We start from the raw sequence: 24922 nt of genomic DNA on the forward strand, positions 1-24922 counted from the left end.
CCAAGGGAAGAAAGCGAGATTCTATTATATTCTATTGGGGTCAGAGTGGGGCGGCGGACCAGGACAAGGGCGAGCTGGCAGAGGAGTCGGCTGAGAACGTATATTCACTGATTTTTATTATTATTATTATTGTTTTTTACTGGAGCAGATAGCACGTAAAGACAACCAATCAGTCCTCTTTCCAATCCATACTGTGAGCCTCCAGCCCGAGAACTCCCGGCTAAATGGCACCGGCCCGGAACCTTGTATCACCGGAACTAGATGCCGAAGTCTCTTGTGTTACCGCCGGACGCAACGCTCACGGGACGCTTCCGGTTAGGAATCATGGCGGCGGCCGTTCGAGAGTCACGTGTGAGTGCGGGGAAAAAGCTGAAAAATTCACTAAAGAAGAAGGGGAAGATGAAAATGGTATCCCTGGCTGCAGCATCGGAGCTGGAAGAGAAGGACAAAGATGCTGCCGATAATGAAGGTAACGTACTAGGGCTGAGTTTGGCTGCTCAGAGGAAAGGCCGGCATGAGTTTGCGGGAAGCAGAGGATGCGAACGCATTTGCCGCTAGCCGCCCGAATTTCGTCTCCTCAGGATGGCGAAGGCGCGACTTTGGCTGCTTGAGAAGGCTTGGGAAAGTGGTGTTCAGGGAAGGGTCCCTGTTGCGTGTTAAAGCTTCCAGGTTCTTTTATTAGACATTTTTATTGTCTCTGTAATTAAAACAGATGAAACTGCTGCTTCTTATAGCAGCGAAAAGAAGCTTACAGTAGCGAGGGACGAAAGGAAGGGGGATATTTGAAATTACAAGAATGAGTTCGTTCTCATATGGAGCAAGGAGCAAAAGGCCGAAAGAGGAAGAAGGATGGTATACTTGAATTTTCTTGTGCGGTAGGTGCGTGCATCTGTTGGGGAGTTAGAGATGAGATAGTAAATGAAAGAAGAGTAGGTGGTTAAAGTAGAATAAATAAAAGTAGCAGTTGATAACTCTCTCTCTCAGAGACGTTTGCTATTGAAAGGAAGGAAATATATTTTAAGGCTTTCAACCATGATGTGTCCATGCTCCTACTCTTTACCATCTTTCTTGGCACTAGCTTTTTAGGTTAAACGGTTCGCAGACGACCCCTGACTTACTACTGCCCAGTGATCGCTCCTTTGTACTACCTAGAGCTTTGTAACAGCCAGACCTATTCTTTTTTAATGTACCTCAGATCATGTCAGTTATCTGCTCAAGATGATCCAGTGGCTACCCATCTCAGAATAACATCCCAAGTCCTTAGCCTGTGTATGATCTAGCTCAGGCATCTCTCTCATCATCTGCCACTCTGCTCTGCCCCTCACTAGCCACATTGATATCCCGTGGTTTGTTTTACATGTTAAACATAACTCTCACACCATGGGTTCTGCACTTGCTGGTTTCACTGCCTAGAATACTTTTCAGATGCTTGCATGGCTGTCTCTCGCTCACTCCTTCAGTCTCTGATTCAATGCCTTGTCTGCGAGACTTGTCCCTGACCGCCCTATCTAATGTACACCACTACTCCCTGCCTTCACTTTTTGACTTATTACCCTGCTTTATTTTTCTCAGCATTTTTCAAACCCTCTGACATATTGTATATTTGCTGTGTGTCTCTCCCAGCTGGAATGTAAGTTCCATAAGAGGAGAGACTCCTCTGTACCCAGTGCCTAAGATAGTGCCTGCTGTGTTGTGGATCCTTCGCAGATATTTAAGTAAATGAGTGAATAAACCTCGACTTCCAGGACTAAGAAGAAGAAACTGTTATATACTACTGCAGTCCCTCGGTAATTAGAATCCTTGTCTCCTGCCAAAGGAGTTAAGGAAAACAGACTATTCGTTGAGCAGGGATTGGAACACCTCCCAATATTTTTTGAACTCAATAGACTAGTTCCTGTGGGGTTGTCAGAGAAAGAAATACTACTACATTTGGAGCAGAATATCAGTATTGCTTACAGATTTAGGTGGAAAGTAGATTTCTCTATTCAAGTACTGGGTAATTTCAAGTTAGAGCTGTCCTGACTTCTCAGTTCATTATTGTAAATATGATTAGGTTCTAGGGTTCTCTTGCTATTATAGTTCAATTACATTTAGGGTTAAGAAGGCTTTTGGCTAATATAGAGACCTTATTATTCAATTCAGTTCAATGAACAATTGTGTTCTTCTGTATTCTGGTCACCCTCTGGGTGTTGAGGATACAAAGGATGAGTAAATTCCTGCCCTAGAATTACAGTCTTAGGGAAGATAGATATTAAACACAGGACTGTAATACAATGTATTGAGTATTATTAAGAGCTCATTATAAAGGTTATAGTTACCATGATCCTGGCCCAGTTAAAAATGGTAAGGATGGAGACAGAGAAATCCATATCCTATAGAACCCAGCCTAGGCATTGCTTCCTTCTATCTTATACATATTACTCATAATATACTGTATTATTATTTTATTTTAACGTGTCTCTTTCCTTTTGGATGTAAGTTCAAGTGCTGGAACGATGTCTTATGTATCTTTATTTTCATAGGGCCTTCCTTACACATTTTGGTACTAAGTATGTTTTCTTGCTGAATAAATATTGATAAGTAAGGTGTCATTTCATCGAAGCCTTAGTTTTCTAAGTCTGGGGGTGGAGAGGACAGTTTTCTCAGATATAGGACACATGTCTCAGACACATACAGTGGCATGCAGCTTCTTAAAACGCATGGCTGGTTAGGTTGAGGTGAATTGTTGGCTATGGCTCTAGCTCTTTAGAGGAGTCACTGAGACTAGGAACACAGGATAAAGCCAGATTGTAAAGGGCCTTGTTTGCCATATGAAGGAAATAGGATTCTCTATTTGTAGGCAGTATGGAGCGCTTGAGACCTTTTAAGCAAGAGGGTGACACATCTTTATAAACATCACTGCTAACTGTATGGTGACTGCCATAGAGAGCCAGAACAATCAGGCAATTGCAAAACTCTTTTAGGGATTGCACTAGGAAAGTACAGGGAAGACAGAGAGAAGGTCCCCACTGGAAATGTGTTTCAGAAGGAAAGCATTCAATTTTCCAGATAACCAACTTCCAAATAAAGTTGTAGTACCATAAATTTTGGGAGTACTATACTGTTAGAGGAAATAGGTAATAATAACAACAATATTAGCTTAGGTACTGTTCTAAGCTCCCTACGTATCACTTTAATTCTGACAACAGCCCTGTGAGACAGGGTTATTATTATTCTCATTTTACTTATAAGAAACTGAGACACAGAGAGGTTTTATCTTGCTCCCCCAATGCACAAGCTGATTAACAAGTTGGTGAATGACACAACCATTATTGAAATTGGCTCTAGAGCCTTTACTCTGACCCCTGACTCCGCTGATACGGTTGAGGAACCAGGAGGATAGAGATGATCAGAAAAAAAAAAAAGCTTTTTGGAAAGTAAAAGAGCAGGGGCATAGGATCTTAAGAAGATTGGGTATGAGGAAACCTAGGTGTTAAGACAGATTTTTCTTCCACTCAAGAAGCTTCCGTCCCTCAGGGGTGTTCTGTGGTCAGATTTCTGTAGCATTCCTTCCGCTGTTTATAACTGTGTAGTCTTCGTTCCCTCCTCACTTCTTCCAACCTTCCTTCTTTTCTCCTAATATCCATGTATTATCTCTAGAAATGAATGATCACTTTTACTCAGTTGTATAAGAGGCCCCTGTGTTTGTACTGCTTATTTACTGTGAGCTGCCTCAGTTTCCTCATCCCTAAAATGGAGGTGATAAGTGTCTCCTCAGGATTGTTGCAAAGATTCAATGAGCTCATATATGTAAAGCATTTAATGTTTGGCACAGGCACCTACTCATAAATATTTGGATTAATGATCATGACATTTTTTCTGAACTAACAAAACTGCTAGTCCCATCTCTTGACCACCCAATAAGCCTTCCAGCCCTTGGTAACTGTGGTGTTTATAAGCTGGAGCTTTCTGCAGAAGAAAGGTTAGAATTTCCTCTGGTAACCCTGCAAGGTAGCTGCTGGCGTTTCTGTTTTACAGATGCGGAGACAGAGGCTTGGAGATACTGTTTCCATTATGCCTCCCAGTGGAAAACTGTTCAGTCCATAGTTGCAGGATGTTGTCTCTTAATTCTGCCCTTCTCACTCCATAACCTAATCATTTAGTCATGTATCTGTGGTAGAGTTCAGGATTAATAATAGTGAATTTGACAACTATGGATTGTCTATGCTTAGTTGTTCCATAGATACCTCACACTTAATATTTGCAAGGCTGAATTCATAATTTCATTTTCCCAAATACAGAAGCCGGTGAATGAGCAGGAGGGACTGTATCATTGTGAACTGGTGACAGTCTGCATACCCAGCCTCCACGATCTGACGGCTGCTTACTCCTCTTGGCTCACACCTTGTCGCCCCCCCAGCTCGCTGGTGTCACAGTTTCTGAACTCCTCGTTCTGTGAACACATTTGCTCTCCTCCCTCCTAGCCACGCTTATGCTGTCCTACCAGCTGCTCTTTTTTCTTCACTTTCTCGTAAGCAGCTTCTCTGTCCTTTAGATTTCTACTTAGTTGTCTCCCTCTGCTGTTTCTTTCAGGATTTAGAATGTGTCTCTTCAATAGGCATAAATAATAAAGGACCTTTTATTTAATAAATTCAGTAATGTAGTTCCTTTGGATGGGACGTTTTCCTTTGGTTTAACTCAGAATTTGCTATTTAATATAAGAAATTGATTTTTTTCCTCTTGTGAAATCAGATATTTCTGGAAAAAGTGACCCATGGAAACAGCTTTTCTAGTTCAGATACTTGTGTACATGTGGCCTTGGCAGAACTATTAAGTTATCAAAAATTTATAGAGAATGGATTCTGAGAGATTATAGAGGCAGACGATTGAAGCTGACTTCAGATGCATGAGGAATCAGCAAATTATAGGCTTGTTATTAAAGTGTACCAGCTCATTTTATCAGGAAATTGAATTAGAGACTTATCTTTGAATTTTAATTGGTTCATAAAAATTGATAGGGATGTGCCTTTTATCAACATTTGAAAGCAACTTCCTTTAGCAAGATGCTACTTAAATTCCATAGAAAACACACAGGTATAGCCCATGTGTTGTTTTAACTTTATTTTTTATCATCTGGCTTTAATTTCTTTTGACACATTGTATAAGAAAGGTAGAAAATTGTGCTTTTATGAGTGTAAACCTCTTAAGTATTATTTGTCAGACTTTGCAGAAGTTTCCTAGTTCTGTGGGGAGAGACCTTGAAAGCTTTGGTTACAGCTGTGTCTCGGAACTTGGCATAAATCCTGAAACATGGTGTAGTACTCAATATCCATTTATTATAAATTGGAAACCTCTCTTAATGGGATTTTTACACTCTTTTCTCATGTACCAGGTATTTTTAACTGAAGTTAAAAATTAGCAGAAGTTGTATGTAATATAAACTTGAATGGTAGCAAAATGATTCCGGCTGAAGTTTTGGTAAATTGTAATACTCTTCAGTAGGGTTTGAAATCTGGTCATAGTAAAATTGCGGATGATCACGAATCAGAGGTATGTGAAAGGTAAAATGCTATAGTCAACGTTAGAGTAACACAAAATGTCAAGCATTATAAAGGAGAGGATGCCACCCCTAAGTGAGTTAACCTGGAACTTCTCAGATTTATTGAATTGATACCTTGTTGGAGATTTAGATACAATGTATACTTGGCTCTTAAGTTTGTAGTCTAAATAAAAAACACAGGCACACCCAGCCTTCCCAGTCAGTAAATCAACTCAGGTGAAGAAAATGAGAACACTGGTGTTGATATCAAGTATTATAAAGAGGAGTATGATAACCTCTACCTCTTGAGTTATCATTGACCTACTCAGATTTATGGAATTTATGCACTGTTGGAGGTTTAGACACAATACCTACTTGCTTCTTAAAGTAATAGTCTTTATTAAAAAAAAAAAAAGCTCTGTAGTCAGTGAATCAACCCAAGTGAAAAAAGCCTTGGTCCAGTGCCATGAAGTGATTGACCCCTCCCTCATAGAATGTGTCCATATGCCTATAAACTAGTAGGGAGGAATGGTAATTTCATTTTTTTCTGAATTATCTGGTTACATACTTGAAAAATGGCCATATACTTCTAACACAAGACTTGATAACAATCGGTTTAGAAGGTCCTAGGAGCTATCCCTTCATTTTTGATAAACTACAAAACAGTATTCAAGATGTAATAACCTAGCAGATAAATGGGCTTTTCATCAAACTGTAACTTATAGCCTCCTTCATCGTTTAAGTTACTTAAATAGCAAAGGAACATGCCTAAGAAATGAAGTATATCATAGTCCTACTTGAGTGGTTTAGCAATTTATAGGACAGATTCAGGAAACAGACTACTTCCAGGCTCTGTCTGCTCTGGCTTGCCCAGATAGCACACAGTAATCACATCCGATAGTTTGTCCTGTGGTACAACTTTCATTTTATTTTTGGTTATTTTTATGGAAACCTGGGGTAACTACATTTTTTTTTTTAGAGGTAAATGCTTTTTTAAAAAGTTTTCAAGTATCAATTTTAAATAGTCTAAATTAAGTACTAATGGGCAGGAAAGATCACATGACATGATCGGAACAGATGATTTATACCTGGAGTGGGGAGCAGTAGTTTTGTAGAGCTCTGCATAGCTAGGGGCGAAATGAGAATGAGCGCGAGCAATGGCTGTTCTGTTAACTGTGGCCTAGAGAGAAATTCCTTTTTAATTCAAGCTTTATTGAGCTATTTCATGACTACTTTCTGCATTAGTTCAGTATACATTAGTCTGAGCTGAATCTTTGATTCAAAGCTTTGTAGTGCCTTAGAAATCAACAGCCCTATCATCCTACCTTATTAACTTTGTGACTTTGGACATTTTTTTTAACTTTTCTAAGCTTGAGAACCGTTCCCTTTGTAAATAGAATAATAATAACAACTCAAAGAGTATTGTGAGGATTAAATGATAACGCATAAAAGGTGTTTTAAATAGCACCTAGCCCTCAACACATGTTTTAGAGTGCTCGGAAAGCTGTAGGATGGAGACATCGACCACTTCTGAAATTGAGTCAAAGGTGGCTTCTCACCATGAATGCCTGGTGCATGGGTCCAAGACTGTGGGTAGAATTATAGTGGAAGGAACATTTATTCCCCCTTCCCCACTGTTCTTTGGCATCCTTTTGAAAGCTTTTGGGATTCCCCCCTGCTCTGGCTCCCAGGTTCTTAGTATCTTTGTCTGTCTTCTGGTTACTGTCATCTCTTTAGTGCCTACTATGTGCCAGGGCTGTGCTAAGTGCTTTTCCTGTGTTATTTAGTCATCATAACAACCCAGTGAGGTAGGTACTGTTTGTATTCCCATTTTACAGAGACACAGGGATTAGGTAACCTGCCCAAGAGTACACTGGTAGGAAGTAATGGAAACAGGGACATAGCGCCAAGTCTGCCTAATGTTATAATCTGAGCTCTTAACCGCTGTGCTGTAACTGATCATCTAAAGCTTCCCATTCAGCACTTCACATGTCCTGTGGATTCCAGCCACCCGAGTTATTTCCTCTTTGTTCCTCTCTTCTCCACAGCCACATTGTCTGTGTCCTGTGTGTAGTGTGTAATTGACATGTAAACATTTACTATGGGCTAGGCACTCTTTAAGAGCTTTGTATATATTAACTCATTTAATTATCACAAAACCCGATGAAGTAGATACTATTTTATTGCCATTTGTACAGACAAGGAAATTAAAGTTGAGAACATAAAGACCTTCAGAAAAGTCACATAGATGTGTGTCTGGAGTTAAGATTGAATCAGGCACCCTGAGTTCTGTGTCTTTACTCTTTAGCCACTGCTAGCTGATGTCAATCAAATTTTTATGAGAGTTCTGTTTGATTTAGAGTAAATTCTAAAGGTGTGAGGTAACATCAAGGTTAACCAATAGCCTTAATGCTCCCAGATGATATTTGTATTTTAAAAGAACAACCTTCTTAATCCAATAGAGAAACTTTTTTAAAAGTAAGGACTTGAGGTAGGTGGTAAGAGAAAAAAGCACTCGCAGTTTGGCCACTTACTGGAAGTACACACCTATAGTGCAGAACTTGGGGCTTGATGTATATTTTATTTCTTGGATGATAAATCAGACCAGCTTATTTATGTAAACCAACCAGCTTTTCATACCCAATTCTTACCGTCCAATCCCCAAATCTCCAGTTTCAGCCAGTGTGAACTTCTTGTTACTTTATAAATATCTTACCTTCTTCAACATTCCCATGCTTTTGGACATGCTGGTTTCTTCTGCCTGGAATGTCAATAATAATGATGATTACAATAAGAGTTTTAATTTTAATACAGAACATTGACTCAAATCTAGGATGTTTTTGGTTCTAGATTCAGTGATCTTGCCCCCTGCCTCTTTCAGTTGGCCTCATTGTAGAAACTTATTTCTTTGGCCTTTTTCCTTCTCTTGTCATTCAAACTCTTGCTTTACTTTTAAGAAACAACTTGAAATCATCTTTGTAAAAGATACCCCTAAACAATCACCCTTTTCTTCATTGTTTTTCTTTTAGAAGAACACTTACAAATTTTACAGATTGTAAAACCAACTTTTACAATTGGTTTTAACTGATTTATATATCCTACTAAACATTTGGCTTCTTCAAGGGGAATTTGATTTTTCATTTTCCCCTTCCTTCGTCTTCATTCACGATTGCTTGGTAAATATTGAAGGACTGCGAGTCTTCTTTAAAAACTTTATCCGAGTTCCAAAGGCTAAGGTAAATAGCTCACTTTTCTGCCAGCAGCTAACCGTATATCTGGGATCAGGGACGGATGGCAAGTTTGAAAGGCTGGTGGAAGTTTGGGGAAAAGGCAGCAAGAGATGGAGAAATGCCTGTGTCTACCTCATTATCTCAGAGGTCTAACCCTGCCCTGTCCAATATGATAGCCACTAATCACTTTAAATTTAAAGTAATTAAATTAAGTTAAAAATTCAATGACTCAGCTGTACTAGCCACATTTGAAGTACTCAGTAGGCTCTTGTGGCTGGTGGCTAGTGGGCAGCTCTGATAATAGAACATTTCCTTGAATGCAGAAAGTTCTGTTGGAACCTTGAGTTATTACTTCCAATAAGCATTCTTTGTAGCCCTTCCTTAATTTCAAGATTTTTAAAATAGAATGCAGAATTAGAGTTAATGTTTAAAATAACACACACGACTTCAAAGGAATTTTTTGCTTATCTACATCCACTTAACTTCTTTTAAGTATCAGTTCATGGTCAATTCAAAAAATCTCGTCCTCGTAGGCTATAGTAAATTTTTAAGGACCAGTTCTATTTTCTGATTTGCATAGTGATTATCTTTGGTATCCTAGAAGTAAATCCTGTTTTTTAGTATGCTGGAAGATCTCATTAAATTGGCATTTTAAATTTATATAAAATATCATCATTTCCATTGGCAGTGAATGCGTGACTAAAAACTTCTGAGCTAGAGCTTCTTAAAAAAATAATAAAATAAAAACTATGACTTCAGTAAATTATTCTGGGATTTTTTTTTTTAATTGGTGGGGTAAGTGCAGGTTGTATGAAATGGTGTTATAAAACGTCATGGATTTATTGTGTCCATCACATGCCTGTTGTGGTAGTCAGGCTGGATAAGAAACACATCAAAGAAAAATAGCCAGGGTTTAGAAATGGAGAATTGGAGTGGCTTATACAACCATAAAGCCTTTGGCTGCCTTTACAGTGTAGGTGAAACAAATTCGCTGCAATTTGTGTGTGAATTCATCAGGACAAAACACTAGATGTCAGTGTTGTAGTTTTGACATTTTACCAGGAGCTAGTAAAGACTTCTGCTTTGAATCACTCATAGATTCTTCATTGACACAAACTTTTAAGCTGTTGTGCCTCTTTACATTTGGATAAATGCTTACTTAGAAGAAGTACTTTTCAAAGCAGTGTTTATTTTGTTATTAGTGCCTGTCTAGTGCTGCTGACTGAGGAATAAACATATGCAATATTAACATATATGTTTTTCAGCTAACTACGTTCTCCAAACTTTGTTTCTCAACCTACTTTCCAGGGAACACTGATCCTAGGAGATGCTTCTGGGGGAAAAATAATGTGACTCTGGAATCTGGTATATAGCAGAAACTCAGATTTTCATTGAATGATAGTGCTTTCAGCTTTTGTTTGGCAAAATTTAGATACTTTTTCTTATATTGCAGGCAGTAAGATTTCTTATATCACCTTAGATTTGCATATCAAATCCTAGTCATGTTCTCAGATTTCTTAAATTTGCCCAGTGTACAGGATACAGAGAAGGCTTCCAACTAAATACGTGGCAAATTAATTTCTTTTTAAAAAATTCTTTCTCTTTATTAAGAAATATGCAGCACATTAGGGCAGTAGAATTATTAGTGATTCTTGCTTCTTTATCATTTCCTTTAATATTTTTTGATACCATTAACATACTTTATGTTTTAAGATCATGATTTTTAAAAATATAAAGTATTATTTTGCTCTCTGTGTTCAACTCTAGTTTATGTATTGTTCTGTTAATTTTTTGAAGATACTTCATTTTTCTACTCCTATGCTTAAGGCTCATTTTTATATGTGTATAAAATGTTTTGTTTTATATATTTTTATTTGCTTTTTTCTAATATGTTACAAGTTTAGTTTCAATATGTTAAATGTTTAGTTTTCTATCCTTTTATTTCATGAATTCTCAACAATTAAAAAATAAAGGTATTATGCAAAAGTAATACCAAAAAGCAAATATAATGATGACTAGCTAAAAGTCAGGTCTTTTCAGCAGTTCTCTTAATTCATGGCTTAAAGTGAAGAGTTTAGGGGGGATCACTCAGAATTGAAGAGCTGACTACACATTCAGTTCTTTTCACTTTGATCGTAGCCATAAGCTGATATAAAACTACTTTTAAAGTATTTCCTAATAGTTCCATAGGTTTCTGCAGAACAAAGCAGAAGCTCTTCAGAAGGCTCTGGATCATTTAGTTACCCACACACTGTGCTGGCTCTTGTGTTCTTGTTGTTAAAGTACAGTGAGCTTCAGAATTTGAGATAGGCTGCAAAACTTAAAAGTACCCAGAGCTTCTTGGCATGTTGATTTTCTAGTAAGGTTACCAACTGGATTGTTGTTTAGGCCACTCCTCTGATTCCAGCCATTTGAATCTTACATGATGACATAGTTTGCTGGTAGCCTGTATATGCTTGTTTTGGTGGTTCTGCATGCAAAAATTCAACAGTATACGAATTTGTATCCTCAACCCAGAGCTTGATATTTTCACTCAGTCACCCAGCAGTGCAGTCAAACCCTGGGCACGTATCACTTCATTAGATTATTTTTCAAAAATGTTGAAACACCCCAGTTGATTAATGTCATATGCAGATTCTATAAAAGGAAGTTGGTTTTTAGATTTTTCTGCACACAAATTCAGAATTTTAAACATCTGGGCCAAAGCCCTCAGAGAACTTAATCTGACTTCTCTGTGCCATGGGAGCACTATACCATTTTCTTGACAGATTAAAGTTTTTTTTGTTATTTGTTTTTAAAGTAACCTTCATTAGTCTCTTCAAGTAGTTTAATGACACAAAGCCTGGGGATTTGAACACCCTCTGCCCTGGCACGATGTCAGCGTCTGTCACCACCTTGATGACAAGACGTGGTGGGGCTGTTGGATTTTTTTCTATTCCCTGGGTCCTGGGTGCTGAAGCCACTGCGGCCTCCCCGTCCACATGGCTGGGCCAGGTCTTTGGGGGAGGATGGCAGTAGGATGGAGGGTCCTGCCATTCTCAGCTATTACTGCAGCTGTGGGACTCAGGAAAGTCTCCTCTTGCAAGAATGGAGACTGATGGAGAACCGTTAGCCTGAGGAAGGGCCTCAAGGGTCTTACCATGGCCTTGCCAAGGTCTGCCTCTGGTTTTAAAGTTTAATTTGTTTCTACTCTTAGGTTCTGTAGGAAGCTGTGGATCGGAAAAGGATCGCTTTTCCTCTGGTGAAGAAGCAGTAGAAGCTGACAATGAGGATGAAGCTGAGCCCTGTGACGATGGCAGTGAAAATGCTGTAGAAGCTAGTATTGGAACTAATGTGGGCTGGGCAGATGCCATGGCTAAAATCCTTAACAAGAAGACTCCTAAAAGTAAACCCACCATTCTGGTCAAAAACAAAGAGCTGGAAAAGGAAAAAGAGAAGTTAAAGCAAGAGAGACTAGAGAAAAGAAAACAGGTGTGTCCTACCAGTTGTTCTGTAGATTAGGTTGTCTAGTCTAGTTCTTATCTGCACCAGATTGTTCCCTGCAGTGTTTGTCCAATTAACATTACAGTTTGTAACTTGCGTTTTATGTGAGGGTGCATAACCAAGGTTGTGTTCAGAAATCTAGGCTGAATCATTCTGTTGAGCATGTTCACTTATTGTTCAGCTAAGCAAAACAATAGAAATGTAAATGCCAAGGAAATGTATCCTTTTAAAATCAAGTAGTTATACATGTGACAGTGACTCCTGGGTTTGAATATCTTATTCAACTTAGCTGTCCAGATACTAACTTTATTAATTCTGAACTAATAGAATCATGTTAGTTACTTTTCGCTCAGAATCTGTTTTATGGTATAAATCTTTGATGATGTCATTGTCAGGGGTTGGTTGCAGTTCTGCAAACAAACTGTTTCACTGTTGGATAAACTTGAGTTCCTGGTACCTTTTGTTAAACCACTGGTGGAAGAAGTTAGACTAGTGCCACCTCCTAATGAAAGGGAGAGGCCAAAAGTTGGACTTCAGTTTGCTGTTGTGTATTACAGAGGAGGTAGAGAAACAATAATAAGGTTTTATATTCCCTGATGAGGTATTTCTATGTCTAAAAATATTTGGTTACTGAAATAGGTATTATTTTTTATTGAGAGAAAAATAACTTTCTACAATCGTACTGACAATATAAAAGTACTCATTTCCAAGAGTTATGTTATAGGTAAAAATAAAAGAAAAATAGATTTCAATGGCATTTATTTCCTTTTAAGTTCACCATCCCCTTATCTTGTTTCAAGATGAATGTTTTCTTTGTTCCTAATACTGGTTGGCTCTCTGTAAGGGGCTATATAAAGATGGAACTTTTCAAGTGTTGCTCTTAGAAACAACGTGCTCTTTTATTAATTTGATATTCTCATTGTACTTTATTTAAGATCAGTTTTATCTCTAAATCTTACTGATAGCTTTTCAACTGAAAATTTGAATCTTTGTTTTTTATCTGGCAAAAGCTAGAAGAGGCTTTAATCCTTAATTACCTGTAGTTCTTGTGTTCCAGTGAGAGAACAGCATTTTGAAGCCAACAGAAACGAGTCTGTAACTCTGCTCTAGGCCAAACCTTTGAGTGCTAGAGATGGTACTGTCCACATAATGCATGAAAGCACGCGTGTGGATACCAGAAACACAACACAGCAGCCACAAACACTCTGAGTGTATATTTCTGGGTAGAGTCTATGTAAATTATCATCATTTTTTAATGTTAAATATTACTGGTTTCCAGAATATTGGCTACTTATTTCTAATCATAAGTATAAAAGTACATTTCAAAGTTAAAAAATATTTTGGGATCCTGCATGCCTGTTATCCCCTGGGTACAATAGAAAATTAAGAATCAACTGTTTTAAAAGTAAGATTTTTTTTATTTCTGGCATAGTCTGATAATGAATTTCATGATAGTTAAAATAAATTACATGATTTGGGGAAGAATCTACTCCTTTAAAAAGGAATCAGAGTAATCTTGATAGCAAGAGCAAAGATTTGGTTTTACCATGATCAGATATTTTTATTAATACAAAATGAGAGATTAAATGAATGGAGAAAAGGAAAAGATAAAAGGAGACTTTTTTCCACTGGTTCTTAGTGGTTTTGATGTTCATCAGCTTCTTGGTGATTAGTTCATCATATTCAGTATATTTGATATTGGTGATAGGTTGGCCCGAGGAGGGGACCTGGAGAAGCCGTGTATCAAATCAGGTACCTGAGACCGGGATACCCCCGGAAAAGGTTTTGAATTAGATTATGTTGTCTTTGGGATTTCCTTATCTCCTGATCCCTTTCTATTTCTGCATTATAGCAAAGAATCAATTTGTTGTAGTTTGTGACCGATATGCCCTATTTGGCAAGGATATTGGTCAGATGTGCCATAAGAGAAAAGAAAAATAGTCACTGTATAAACGGGGTATATCTGGATATGACGCTATTCTTTTCAAAGCTGATACAAATTCTTAATAGTTCTGACTGCTGAGGAAGTCAGTTTCTAAAAATAAAGAGAAACGGTATTTAAACTTGTGGTTACGGAAGAGGGTAGTTTGGAGTCTTGCTGATGCTCCCCTCCGAGGATCTGGTGATGGCAGGGCGGGAATGTGGCTGCTCACACCCTGCCTTGTCCTGCCTGGCTCTTTGCGCTGGCGGCTCTCCAGGCCCCTGCTGTCAGAGAGCCTGCCGTCAACTCACTTGGTGCCTCTCACATGACACTCGGAGTGCTAACCACAGGCTCCCTGAGCTGAACCCCTGAAAGTGTGGGTTTTTGAAAGTCCCTATGACAAACTAAGCCAGAATGATTTATTACCTTTGTCCTTTCACAGAGTATCATATCAAAGTGTGCTGCACTTTCAAAAATGCCTAATATTCTTTCACATAACAATATTTATAACACAGCTTGATAAGAAGCGGGAATGGGAAATGATGTGCAGAGTAAAGCCAGATGTTGTCAAAGACAAAGAAACAGAGAGAAATCTTCAGAGAATTGCAACGAGGTAAGACAGTGTTCTTGCCCTTTAAAAAATAAGTACTCTAAAGCTGTGTAGTGATCCATTTCTGACTAGATTTGATTCTTAAGGTCTGCCTTCTCAGAGCCAAGTGATTTATGTCTCAGCCTGCCTATTTAATACTGGATTCAACCACAGATTTTGGAGGTCTCATGAGGCAAGAATATAACGTGCTAAGTGGATATTTGGTTTGAACCTATTTCGTATCATCTTGTATTTTATAGTCACAAGAACAGTATAATCAGACCTCTTCCTGCATTTCTCTTAGGATGCTTGTCTTAAATTATGGCACTAGATGATTATTTTTGTTACTTTGCACTATATGACGTAACGGATTACACATTATAGCAGCTTTGTGCTGTCCTTTCGCTCAGCATTTTTTTTTACCATTGGCACCAAACATTCACTTGTTGCCCTCTGTGTTCAAAGATAAATAGCATCTGGTGGCTGCTGCATGGTCTTTGTCCACTTATGTATAGGAGTTCTAGTCTCTTTGTAAATAAAGGTACGTCTGAAGTGTTGGGAACATATGATGGGAGACTGTAGGGGACTTGCAGCAGTGTCCACGGTGGAGGTAACAGTCGGGTTGCTACTTAAAGAATATAGCAATTACATTTAGTGGAATTCCCTTAAATGTCCTGTTTGCCTACAACAATCCATCTGGGTGTTGTACAGTAAGACAGTGAGGCTGGGTGGGTAAGAGAGTGAGCAGTAGAGCCAGACTGCTAACCTATCCCAGCACACTGACTGACTAGCTGGGTGTCCCTGGGCATTTACTTACTTTCTCTCTGTCTCAGTTTATTTTTCCTTAGAAAAAGGAGAGAATATTATACCTATCCTATAGGATTTCTCTGAGAATTAAATAATTAATACCCATGCAGAGCTTAGAAGAGTGCAGGATTAGTGCCAGAGAATAAGTGCCTCCTTAAATTTTATACCCTGGGCATCTCACTCTCCTCACTTTGGTCCCAGCCCTGCCGTGAAGGGTATGGAATTTTACCCTCCTTATAAACAAATAAGCCAGCTTGGTAAAGTTTCTTCGATGCTGGCAGGAGACAAGAGGCTTGTGGGCCAGAGACAAAGGACTTTGTTACTCACGGCAAAAGCAGTAGCCAGAGCTTCACGTTCCCACTGGTTCCCTGTGTCCCACGGGGGCAGCGCAGGTGCCCTAGATGGATGCCTGTGCCTGTGGTGGGTTGTGTTACAGGAGAGGAACTCTGTACCTGGGAATCTATTGCTTTTATGGTGAATGGTAACAAGCCTGCTCTTTGTCCGGGGGGAGACATTACCTCATCTTTCAAGGTTGCGTACTGCAAACACAACCCTGAGAAATGGCCTGGGTAAAGAGCAGTTGGGGCCTTGCATTCTTGAAGAACCCAGCAAGAACGTGCAGGGATGCTCAGGGCCTGTGGTGGATTGCCTCTTGCAGTGATGATTAGAGCAGGAAAATTAATAGGTTATAGAATTTTAGAGCTGGAAGGGATGTTAATGGTCTAAATCATTGCTGTCCAGTAGAAATATAATGTGATCCACGTGTGTAATTTAAAATTTTCTCATAGCCCCATTGAAAAAAGTAAAAAGAAAGAGGTGAAATTAATTTAAATAATATATTTTATTTAACTCAGTATAGTCAAATTATTATTTCAGCATGTAATCAATATAAAACAATTATTAAAGAGATTTTAAAATTCTCTTTTTCATACTGAGTCTTCAAAATCCAGTGTGTATTTTAAACTTGGAGCACATTGCAGTTCATACTGGCCATATTTTGTGTGTTCGCTAGCTACGTCTGGCTCGTGGCTACTGTAATGGACATGACAGTTCTTAATCTTCAGAGTTTATCTTTCAGTGAGTTTAACTATAGCACAAAGTACTTCAAAAAATTTTTTTTAAATTAGTCTTATAAGAGTTGCAGATAACATAGCTGAATACTTTTTAAGCTTCTTGAGTATTGTTTTTCCCATTTACAGATGAAATTGAGATCCAGAAAATCTTTCCTAGCATCAAATGATTAGACAGCTAACTGTAAAGGCTGTGCTCATTCCATTTACACTGTAAAGCCTTTATATTTTGAGAAGTAGATGTTTGTGTTAAAACATCTTAGTTCTGCTTCTTAGTTCTAGTTGTACAAAAGTTGATTTAGAAAGATTAAAGCTGAAAAAAATCACAAATCAATCCACATATATTTATTCTCTATTCGGAAATTTATATTCATTCATTGAAATGTATGTTCACTTTTCAGATTTATTCAACGCTTTTCACTTGAGTGCCTATTAAATTAATGCCTCTTTTCTGAGGAGTGAAAATACATTGTTTCTGTCCTCAGAGTTTGGGTTCTAGTGTAATTGTTATTTAACTACATTGCTCTGGTCATTTCTGTTCTATAGGGGTGTGGTGCAATTATTTAATGCTGTTCAAAAGCATCAAAAGAACGTTGATGAAAAGGTTAAAGAAGCTGGAGGCTCTATTAGAAAGCGTGCTAAGCTGATATCAACTGTTTCCAAGAAAGATTTCATCAGTGTTCTCAGAGGGATGGATGGAAGCACAAATGAGAAAAGTTTGACTGGGAAGAACTCGAAAGCCAAACAGGTAAGACCGTTAGATCGTATTCAGTGCATCAGATGTCAGCTCTTAGAGTTTTGAGGTGAAAAAGCATACTATAGAATTATAGGTTTTTTTTTTCAGATTTTATTAAAATGTCTACATGCCCACAGCCTAATTTAAAAGTTTGTATTCTTAAATTTCATGGTGACTTATTCAGTATGGAAGTTGCCAGTTATAGATGTTGTTACAACTCAGGAACCAGTAGAGTCAGGCGAATTTTTTAGAGACAGAGCAGTCTCTCTCCTATCTGAAATCCTGCGTTCTGTGCATTTTGTAGAAGACTAAATGAGGGATACAGCTTCAATTGAGACTGTTACCCACAGCGGTAATTGTGATGGTGTGCAACTTCTAAAATGAAGAATTGGAGCTTTGGGAACTATGGTGAGAATTCATCCTTGTGCGAGGCAGCTTTGATGATACTTGGCTGTTTGGGAGATGAAGAACATAAATACTTTTCATGATCTTTGGCATGAATCTCTGCTTCTCCAGCCCTTTGACCTATGAACCCCACTAGCTTTTTTACTGTACCAGGTGAAAGGTTCTGAAATGTGCTTTACTCTCAGAAGGGCTGTGGTTTTTTTAAAATTAAAGCAAAGTACATAGTTGCATTTGATGGCTTGGTTTCTGTCGCCAACAAAGAGTACTTCAATCAGGAAACTAGAGTTTCTTTCGTAAGTTTTTTGTTTGTGTTTTGGGAAGACAATAGGAACTCTGGCAAGAAGAGCATTTAGGAATTTCATGCTGGCCTAGTGTTGAAATATTTTTCAAGTTTCTTGATGAAATGGCCATTTTACCTAATTTTGACAAAGATTTTCTAAGCTGTTTATACTTTGCTGATCTCTTGAGTATCAAAGGACTCAACTTTTGTATATTTATGTAAATGTGGTGCGCACTGGTGCTGCCTTTTTAAAGTATTTGTCAGAAGTAATTATGAACACATGAATACTGTGTTTGGGGATTTGTACTTTTTAGTTAAAAAGTCTAACAGGCTGTGTTCTGTTCTCACTTGTGATGTAATGATATTTTACTGTAAGAACTGGAGAAAGATCGAGCAGCATTGGATGAGAAAGAGCTAATGGGGCAATGGAAAAGGAAAGACTTTTTTTTTCCCTTTTCCTCGTTGGTTTCAAAGTAAGTTTTAATAGAAGCATTTGTTTTTGCTTTGGGATTACTTTTTTCATGAGTTATGAAAATACATGAAGGGTTCTTTTCAGTGGAATTATTGCATTTTCTTTGTTACCATTTGCTCTTTTGACCTTGACCTTCTTTTTTTCTACTTCAGTGATCACAGGCATGGTATTAATCTGAGACAAGGTCAAAAATTCCTTGAGATTTAAACCAAAGTGGCTTTGCTTTAAAAGTAATTTGTGGGCCTCCCTGGTGGCGCAGTGGTTGAGAGTCCGCCTGCCGATGCAGGGGATACGGGTTCGTGCCCCGGTCTGGGAGGATCCCATATGCCGCGGAGCGGCTGGGCCCGTGAGCCATGGCCGCTGGGCCTGCGCATCCGGAGCCTGTGCTCTGCAACGGGAGAGGCCACAACAGTGAGAGGCCCGCATACCGCAAAAAAAATAAATAAATAAATAAATAAAAGTAATTTGTTTCTAGAACTACCTATCCCGCACCAGTGCTACCCTGGCACATTTTTTTCTTTTAAAAATGTTTGTTTTCATTTTGATTTTATACTTATGGAAGAACGTAAAGTACCTATTTGTACCAGGTACTATCCTTGTATCTTTTTTTTTTCTTTTTTTTGTGGTACGCGGGCCTCTCACTGTTGTGGCCTCTCCCGTTGCGGAGCACAGGCTCTGGACGCGCAGGCTCAGTGGCCATGGCTCACAGGGCCCAGCCGCTCCGCGGCATGTGGGATCTTCCCCGACCGGGGCACGAGCCCCTGTCCCTTGCATCAGCAGGCAGACTCAACCACTGCGCCACCAGGGAAGCCCTATCCTTGTATCTTTTAAAAGCTTACAATTCAGACAGACACATGATCTCAAGTAGATAAGTAAACGAGATTAACATGACAACATACAAATTCTCAATTAGTATGTCTAGACTGTTATCACCAATTACACTAGGTACAATAGACTATAAATTAAGTGGCTATTCCCATCTGTGGGGAGAATTTCAAAGTAACCTATATTATTCATTTAGGACATAGATCAGTTAAGTCTATGTAGGTTACTTGAAATAGGTGGACTTTTTTTTTTTTTTTTTTTGCGGTACGTGGGCCTCTCACTGTTGTGGCCTCTCCCGTTGAGGAGCACAGACTCGGCACGCAGGCTGAGCGGCCGTGGCGCACGGGCCCAGTCGCTCCGCGGCACGTGGGATCCTCCCGGACCGGGGCACGAACTCGTGTCCCCTGCATCGGCAGGTGGACTCCCAACCACTGCGCCACCAGGGAAGCCCCGAAATAGGTGGACTTTTAAGGCAATTGAAGAGAAAGAGGGAAGGCCAAGGTGGGAATAGGTTTGGTGTGCCAAAACATTATTCAGAAATGAGTCATATATTAATGGACTGGATAAAGGAGGACGTTAATTAAGTAGAGAATAAGATTTCCCCTTTTTCTCTTATTTCACCTTATCCTAGCACCACTGCTGCTACACATTTGCCTAATAAATGCTCCTTCTCTCCTCATACAGTCTGACAGAAGAGATTTTATGGAAGTTGCTCATTGGTGTCTCTTTTCTGAGCATAATGGTATTCAGAACACAGGCTTTTAATCTCTTATTTCTAATATTGTGAAATCTTTAGAGTCCATCCACATATAAACTGGATTCACTGGCAGCTGTCTGTCAGGATACCAATCTGGAAAGACCTTCATATCTTCAGCCCCTTTATCCGGTGGTTGTGACATTAAAGTTCAAAACAGACAAGAGCCAGTCGTGTTATATTAAGCAAAGCTGGGTAGAGTGGTAATAATCTAATATAGAGGTCGGGTCCATTACTGTCAGTATACCTCAGGAGTGCTCTTGGTGTTGTGTGTGGTTGGTTGGTTGATTTGTTTGTCTGTTTTTGAATCCTTAGGAAGACTTGTGAAGCTATGTTATGGCCCTGAACCTGGTTTTCTCAGAACCTTTTCTTTTTTGCTGCATTAAATTTTTTTTTTTTAATTTTATTTTCAACACAATAGGAACACCGCTCCAAAAGGGAACTATGACTAAATAAAATAGCCAGTACCCTTCCCCATCCCCCTCTACCCCTTGTCTTGTCCCTTCGCCCCAAGGTAATAGATCTTTCTTCTAGTGTTTACCTCCATATATTAAATAATATTTATACTGTTTTGTTATCAATATTAGATATTATCTTTTGTGGAAGGTAAAGAATTGGCATTCTTAACATTCCTTTGACCCCATACATCTCATACTTGGTCCTTCCAGTATAGTATATTCATGTTTTTGGCTAAATCAGTATTCAATGTAAACATTGTTCACTGCTAAGCCAAGTAATGTATGATAATATTATTTTCTTTATTTCCTTACAGTTTTTGTTTTCCTGGAATTAACATATGCTTCATTTTATGCACCAAAGGCTTGCTACACTCTTCAAAAGAACTCTTAAACCCTTCTCACTACTATCTTCTTCATGGTCACCCTGCTACAATCCAGACTGATTGTTTTTTACGTGCTAGGCACTGTCTATTTTCGACTTGGCTTTATCACTGTCCTGGGAATTCCCTTTGCCTCTTCCCTGTGCAGTAGTCTCTGTTTCTTGGACTAAATGTCTTATTTACTCTTGGCTTTCTCCCTCATTTTGATGAGGTTACATTTACCAGTAGCTTTCTGGGAACGGATTTGGGTATCCTCAGTTTTACTTGATGTATTGGCTAGATATATGTAGTGGGTTGAATGGTGGCCCCCAAAATAAGTCCACTTCCTGATACCTGGAAGCTGTGATGTACCTTATTCGGAAAAAGGGTCTTTGCAGATGTAATTAAGTTAAGGGTGTTGAGATGATGAAGAGATCATACTGAATTATCTGCATGGGCCCTAAGTCCAGTGACAAGTGTCCTTGTAAGAGACACATGGGAGATCTGACAGGCAGAAGCAGAAGGGGCAGCGTCACAGCGGAGGCAGAGGCTGGAGTGATAGCCACAAGTCAGAGTGCCGACAGCCCCTGGGAGCTGGAGGAAGCACAGAAGCGCTTCTCTCCCATAGCCCTCAGGAAGGGGGGCCTGGCCACACTCTGAACTGTGGCACGCTACATGGCTGTTGTTTTAAGCCACCCACTTGGTGCTAGTGATATTATGGCAGACATGGGAAACTAATATAGTATAGATGTGTGTGTTAGAAATAATCTTCCCTCAGAAATTTGAAGTTATTGTTTCTTTTTTTTTTTTTTTTTTTGCCAGTGAGAGGCCCGGTGCTGTTTTGATTTCTGGTTCTTTACCCCTTGGAACCTTTGGGCTCGTCTCTCTATCTCTGCTGTTCTGAAACTCTGCAGTGCAATGCGCGGGGCGGCGTGCTCACTCCCTGCTCTGAGCCCGTGGCGGCTCTCTCAACCCAGTGAGAAGTTCATGTTCCTCCCTTCTAGACACGTTGTTTGGTTTCTTGGATTTAATATCTTTGATTATTTTTGTGCCTTTTTTTTTTTCTATGTTCTCTTTCTGGAATTTCTGCTAATTGGTTGTTAGATCTTCTGGATTGATCCTCTTATTTTCGTAACTTTTTTCCCTCTAATTTTCTCTCTCTCTGGCACCTTTCTGGGGAAAGTTCTTTGATTTCTAGCCCTTAAATTGAGTTTTAAAAATATATGACTTCATATTTTTTAATTTTGAAGAACACTTTTTGTTCTTTTGTTTTATTCTTGGGATCCTATTATTGTTTCACGAATGCGCTATCTGTTCTCTTTGGGGAATTAATTATAGGCATCTTAAATTTTTCTTCTACTCTGCGTTGTTTTAGTCTCTTCTGAGCTCATTTTTGCTGTTTGCTTTGGCCCCAGTCTTTCCAGTTGGAGGCCTTCCTTAGTACATGGCGATCCTCACTGTCCACTCATATTTACGAGTAAAGTACTAGAGAATGGATTGAGAGCATCCCAGCGTGAGCCCAGGGTTTACTGGTTGGTGAGCTCAGCTATAGAAGAATCAAGAGAGTTGGTGCTTTTGTTGGGAAATGTCCAAATGTCAGTTTCTATAGGACTTTCTTCTGGAACTTATGTCTTTTCTAGAGAAGACTGTTAATAATCCTCTGCCTATGTATGGGGTAAGAACTTGCTGCCAGTATTCTTGGAGCAGAATGTAGGAATAGTCTTTGGGGCTCCAGCATTCAGTATGTAGACTTATCCAGGACAAGCTCTTTGTGTTAGCCAGTGTTCCAGAGTCCGGGACCTCTCTGGTTTAATATTTTCAGGGAGTAAACTACTGTCCATGTTAGTGTCGGTCACCTGCCTCCATAAGCTGGCAAGGGGACCAAGAGGTCTAATAACTGCTTCTTAACGCGGACTATCAGCCATTCTTCTGTTTTTATCACACCCATTACCCCTACCTCCGCCCACTGCCCCCAGTTCCTGAGCATGGATCCACTGTTTGTCACTTAAACATCAGCTTATTTTTCTCTGTTAATTCGTTGCTACTACTCTATGTAGTTTTCATCCCCCCAAAATTTTCTGCCATATTGTGTCTCCTATTGTTTTCCCTTCTGTATTGTTTCCTTGTATGTTTATAACTTTTATACCTTTATTTTAATTTTTGTAGGCTTTCCTGTAAGAATTGGAGATAAATGCATGTCTGGGGTTTAATTGGAAGACCTCCTTTTTATTTTAAAAGCAAAAAGGTTCATGTATCGTAGCTTCCTATTGCTTTAATGGAATTACTGGTAGTCTTAAGTTGATTATAAAGTATTTCACAAACAATAAACCTTTAAATTTTGACATTTTTAATGTTTTGAAGTGAATTGTTTGAAAAATACATTATAGGCATACTTCCTAAAATTTTAGCCATATAAAGAGGGAAACGTCCATGTGAAGCAGATATATTCACCTCTATTTCTATGGGTTTCCATCTTTGGAAAGAATCGTTGTGATTATCTCTCTTCCTTTGAGAGTCTTTAGATATTTAGATTTATGCTCTGGCACATGTGTGTTTAGCATTGTTTCTTAGAAAATAAAGAAGAAAAGAGAGTATATGCTTTTTAAAAAATTTGACTAGTCTGTTAATTTGTGTTATGTAATCTGATAGATAACGAGAATTACTAATTCATTTCTTTACAAGTCACATATCTATGATTTATAAGTCTGTTTTAAGGGTGATGTGTATTTGTGCACTATACATCTACATTTGACTTACTTCATTTTAGGTTTTTATATTTACTGTTTTTGTGAGCTACAACTTCAGCTGTTTGTTTAAAGTCTGCTTATTTCATTTAAAACCATGATCTTCTTCAAGGCTTCTGATGCCTAGATTGGAGTACTTTTTGATATGTTCCAAGACTGCCTTTCATATCATTGGCTCCTTATCTAGACATTTTTCCTCCTCTGATCCTGCTGACTTGGATAATGCTGTTGCCCTTAGAAGTTTTTAAATCTTTTTCTTTCCTAATTTTGTTGTAGGTGGTCATTATTTCTAGAGCAAAGTACTTGGGAACTCATATGTTACAAAGCCCTCCTTAGGGCAAAAAAGGTGTAATTGCTTTTTAAAGATCATTTTTAGGGAAAGAGATTTTGAAATGACTTACAAGTATTTTAAAAGATGTCACACTGATATATTAAATTACATTTGAGTCACCAAATTACTGTACTTTACTCCTTGGAGCTGAGCTTGGGTGCTGTGAAGTAAGACAAAAAGGTACCTGATGGGCTTGTTTCATAAGAAATAACAGCTAATATTTGTAAATCAAAAAAGCCTCACTCTAGTGCCTAGGGCAGTTATTATTCTAGGTATTTTTCATCTCTAAAAAAATGAGTTGTTTCTTCAGTTACATATGTATGGTTTAATTTTTTTTCTTAATAAATAATTATGTATCTCTTTCATCATGTTAAGCCAGGTCATTTGTACAGAGGATATACATCACGTTAATAAATGTAAACACATTACACCTTGGCATTCACAAATTTAACACTGTTTTTTTTTTGCTTTTTCCTTTTTTAAAAAGTTCCTCATATTGTAAAGCTTATATGCAGAAGTATGTCACTTACTGGTGAGTTCAGTACCCAGTATCCACTTTTATGCCCATTGTTTTCTCTATTCCCTATCATATCATGTCACAATAAATCTTGTTAAATCAATACAGGGGACTTAGTTTATTTTTATTTTTTATTTTATTTATATTTTGTGAGATAGGGCTATGAAATGCAACATTGTTAGTAGAAGTGAGAAAGCCTAAGAAAAGAGTGATCCTTAGCCAAAAAATAAAAATTTGGGGTAAAGTATTGAATGTCAAATTCAGTGGAGGTTGATTCTTTGAATGAATCAGTCCATCAAATATTTCACATAGAAACGAGAAGAGAAACCATTTGAAAAATTGTTTTAGTATGTGTTCCAGGTGGTACAGATGTTAGCTCATGAAACTAGAAAGTTTTAAAGTTGGAAAAATTATGATGTGAGA

General features: G+C 38.5%; 1 protein-coding gene across 1 annotated transcript in view; it reads left to right on the forward strand.

Annotated features, from left to right (window-relative positions):
* Nucleotides 1-294: 294 nt before the first annotated feature.
* RRP15 (ribosomal RNA processing 15 homolog) overlaps nt 295-24922 on the forward strand; it is a 46288-nt gene continuing 21660 nt past the window's right edge. Inside the window, exons 1-4 of the mRNA XM_081224016.1 lie at nt 295-469; nt 11945-12219; nt 14668-14765; nt 17165-17366. Coding sequence (XP_081080142.1) covers nt 325-469; nt 11945-12219; nt 14668-14765; nt 17165-17366 — 720 coding nt within the window. The 5' untranslated portion in view covers nt 295-324. The remainder of the gene's footprint in view (nt 470-11944; nt 12220-14667; nt 14766-17164; nt 17367-24922) is intronic.

This window comes from Mesoplodon bidens, assembly GCF_964165515.1.
Source record: "Mesoplodon bidens genome assembly, chromosome: 2".
Lineage (NCBI taxonomy): Eukaryota > Metazoa > Chordata > Mammalia > Artiodactyla > Ziphiidae > Mesoplodon > Mesoplodon bidens.